The 4,060-nt window shown below is 39.5% G+C and overlaps 1 protein-coding gene across 1 annotated transcript in view; it reads right to left on the bottom strand.

The window, feature by feature from the left end:
• Positions 1-232: 232 nt before the first annotated feature.
• The window catches only part of LOC104074487 (cryptic protein-like), a 4,204-nt gene continuing 376 nt past the window's right edge, over positions 233-4,060 (bottom strand). The window contains exons 2-6 of the mRNA XM_009574626.1: positions 3,819-3,868; positions 3,513-3,704; positions 2,514-2,622; positions 2,295-2,404; positions 233-357 (exon numbers count right to left, since the gene is read on the bottom strand). Coding sequence (XP_009572921.1) covers positions 233-357; positions 2,295-2,404; positions 2,514-2,622; positions 3,513-3,704; positions 3,819-3,868 — 586 coding nt within the window. The remainder of the gene's footprint in view (positions 358-2,294; positions 2,405-2,513; positions 2,623-3,512; positions 3,705-3,818; positions 3,869-4,060) is intronic.

Genomic DNA, 4,060 nt, shown 5'->3' with positions numbered 1-4,060 from the left:
AATCGTTAGAATCAGACATTGATAGTAGTAATAAAATAATAATATAATAATAAATACTTCACATTCATATAATCTGAGTTTATAATAATCCAAGCATTTCAGCATTTACTAATACATCTTAATCTGCCTCCGACATGTAGGTAGAAGTGTCTTCTGTAGCTCACAGAAGAAAAAATTGTATGACTCATAGTGAGGGTTACATCAACCCTAAGATGTTTCCCTTTGTCCAGTTTCACAACTGCCAGCAGCAGAGTTCCAGGAGGACGGTGAGCAGGCAAGTGAGTGCAAACACTGTCTGCTGTAATCTTAGCCCATTAGAATATAGTCTGGTAACTTCCTCCTTTTCTGATTTCTGTTCTAAAAAAAAAAAAAATCAAGAAAATAAAATGGTTAATGAGTAAAATACGTACATTTTAAAACACAAGGATTTTCAACATACTTTGAAAGTCCTCCGACATCTCACAGGTACTTAAGTTAAAGGTATCAGCTGTTAAAGCCAATCAAAGAGGCTATTCTCAGGGGAGAGATGTGAATAGATGTCCCATCAATGATCGTTTGAGGAGCAACTGATAGCACTTATCAGCTCTTGCAGGCATTAATCTCAGAATAATCAAAAGTAAATACCAAGCAAAAGCAAGAGCAAGATCTTCACAAGAGGAATGCGCTCAAGTCTGCATAGCCTTTTAACCCTTCCTTTAACAAGAAGGGGCTTCATTTATTAGCACAAGCAGAAAGCCATACCCTCATGCACGTGAAAGCCACTGAGTCCCTGCTCAGAGGATTCTCCGCTGCCACATTTATTGCCTTTGTTAAGCTGAGCTCCAGAGTAGTAAGCAGTAGACTGCTTTTACTGAGCATCGCGAGGCCTGTTAGGTCTTTTGCTCCTTTAATGGGAAACAATAGGGCTGATTCAAAATGGGAAACAATAGGGCTGATTCAAAGGTGAACACCCAAAGGAATTTGAGCATTTAACTGTTCTGAAGAGTTTAACGAGCAAGTTGGGTGCCACACATAATTAGTCAATATAGAAGACTTCAAGGCAAAAGTGGTTTTGCCGGTGGGTTTTTGGTTTTGGTGGGATTTGTGGGGTTTTTGTTTGGTGGTTTTTCTTCTTTTTTTTTTTTTTTTTTTTTTTTTTTTTGGTTTTGGTGGGGTTTTTGGGGTTTTTTTTTTGTGGGTTTTTTTCTTTTTTTTTTTTTTTTTTTTTTTTTTTTTGTCTGTGGTTGCAAAGATAGGAATGTCACCTTTCTTTTGCATTTCACTTCTTAGGACTTGTGGGCTTATCACACAGTAGGGCATATCCGGGGACCTAAAAGGCTCAAGTTTTGAAATTTGGATTTACTTCTGAGTTGGTGGTTTAACTCAGGAGTCACAGCTTCAATGCACTGCTACTCAGATAGGAAACTGGTCAGGAAAGAAGAGGCTGGTAGTTCCTTGGGATGCAAATGAATCTTAAAGCTATTTAGGTCTGTTGTTTTCTTACCCTGCTAACTGAAGGAAAGTATATTACAGCAGAAGGTGGAATTGACACATTATGGAGGGAGAAGGGCAAGAATATTTTGCACTAACTTCACCACTGGAGATAAAATAATATTAAACTCTTATTAGTCATCTCACATTATTGAAAATAGGCTGCATCTGAGTTGCCAGTTCTCCACGGAAAATAAGTACCTGGTGCTACTGCTTTACAGTGATCAGGACTGTGGCTACACATTTATTGTGGAGTGTGCTCAGTCTTAGAACTCTGTACAAGAATATTTTGAAGATTAAGGTACAGATCTTAAAATAAGGTTCAGAGTATTTTTCTGCCATTTGTGTTAAGTAACTCAAGCAAGAACATGCAAGTTTTCAGTACTTGTTTCTCTGGTGTAATACTGGTTTCTAATTCTGCCACACCAGTTTACATTACTGTTGTTTCTCTTCCATCGTATAAGACAGATTTTTGCATGCTTGGGTGTAGTTTAGTTGTTCAAATTGTCCTGGTAAAGTGGGAAGTCATAGACCTGTGCAGGTTTTGCAGAAGAGAGAAACATTTAATCCCTGTAATTTTCAATTAAAATGGGGGAAGTTCCCTACTGCACAGGATTATAAACACCTCAAAGTATATTATGTGATGTACTATACAGGCAACAGCAATATTATTTACCGTCTCACTAATGCATTCTCTGAAGCAAAGCAGGCCACTGCTGAAGTCTAAGTAGAGCACATATAGCATCCTCTGAGTACCCCACCTTCGCAGCAGACAATTCTGTTACCCACAAGATAAAAATGGTTGATTTGACGCCATTCCTTACCACAGTTATCGTGCATTATTTCTGAGAGACAGTTCAGAGTACCATAGCCGCACCGACACAGCCAACAGCCCTTCAGCACCCAGGCGCCATGGGCAATGCTGCCGCAGTTGCTGTCAAGGACAAGGGAGACATTTGGTACGTCCCTGATCCCACCACAGAAAATAACCATCCAAAGCACTTGCTCACTCTCTCTGGTTTTGGTTTGGTTTTTACCTTTGCCGCTCATCGTGTTCACAGTATCTGCCAGTGAAATGCTTTAGGCAGGCACAGAAAGCCCCTAGGATACAGGTCCCTCCGTTTTGGCAGCAGTGTCTGTTCAGTTTTTTACCTGCAAGACAATATTACAGAGATTACCAAGCATCCCGGGGGCTCCGAAACTCCCCTTTTCCTCACTTGTTCTCTCAGGTCTCTCCAGTTGCCAAAGGATCTTAAGGACATCTAGTTTTATTATTGTCTTTACAGACAATAAAATTATCTGCCTGTTAGGAGTGTTTGTTCAGTTAAGCCCAGTTTGTTTAGTTAAGGATTAGAAGCAAACTACTAGGGATTACAGGACGGTCAAGAAGCAACGCCTGGCAAATCCCGTAGCAGCAGCAGCAGCATATATTCAAGTGAAATATTTCACTTTGACAGAGGCACGTTTCAGTCACACTAAGAAACGGGACATTGTACCGGGAAGTGGTGCTTATTTTTGAAGAAAGGAGGCTTTGTAACTGGGAAGAGCTGCTTAGTTTTGAGAGGCTTGAGGGAACGTTCCCCTCCCCTTTCTCAGACTCCTCGGACTGAGTACCAACTTTATTTATGTGGGAAGAAACATAAGTCTGTTTTTTTTTTCTGTTAGTACTGTTGTTTTCAGACAGCTCAAACTTTTTTTTTTTAATTAAATAATTTTTGTTCATGAAATATGGTTAATTTTAAAAAATGAACAGAATTTTACAAAATTTTACAAACACTTTTGCAAATCCAAAGGACCAGCCCCTTCTTAATTCCTAGTATCCTTTCCTGCTTTCCGTAACCACCTTTTGCAGGTAAGAGATTCCCCGGTTCTACCTTAAATTTTTATCACCATTTCCTAAGTGACCACGGGAATAATTTAAATGAGCAGCCACAGAAAACCAACCGGCTGGAATCTTCCAGGACAACAGTCAAACCATTACTGTGATATAATATTTTAAAAAGCAATTTTATGGCATTGTTTAAATAAATACTGTTACCTACTCTCTGTAATCCCAGTGAAAGGCACCAATGCCCTGGCATTCTGTTGCTTTCTGCTTTCGTAACTCTGATTCATGTCACTGAGACCATTTACGATAATCCCTTCGTTCTTGGGCTGCTGCTTTTGTGCTGTGACATTAAGACTTTTCTCATCTTCTTCACTCACATCTTCTTCACGTTCTTCTTTTTCACGGCCTTGACAAGGAGGACAAATATGGAAGAAAAGGGTAGCTTGTAATGAAGCAATGCATACTGTAAACGTACAAGAGAAACACGGGGCGGCAGGGGGAAAAACGAAATTTTCCTTACCTTTTCCTGAATGAACAGCCTGCCAGACCAGAGTCACAGTGAAAAGAATTCTATAAAAAACAAAGAACTGAAATAAATTTGTGCTAATAAGACAAACACCGAAACGAAGATGGGGGGCGAGAGGAGCTTTTTCAAAGCTTTATCAACCGTTGATAATATACACTATAAATATTTGATGCCAGCAGTAATTCGAATTAACGCATCAAAAATCTCAAATTAAGCTTAAAAAATGGGGCGGGGGG

Source organism: Fulmarus glacialis, unplaced genomic scaffold (genome assembly GCF_000690835.1).
Source record: "Fulmarus glacialis isolate BGI_N327 unplaced genomic scaffold, ASM69083v1 scaffold23953, whole genome shotgun sequence".
Classification (NCBI taxonomy): domain Eukaryota; kingdom Metazoa; phylum Chordata; class Aves; order Procellariiformes; family Procellariidae; genus Fulmarus; species Fulmarus glacialis.
The sequence above is the reverse complement of the archived record's forward strand: the minus strand, read 5'-3'. Positions and strand labels throughout refer to the sequence as shown.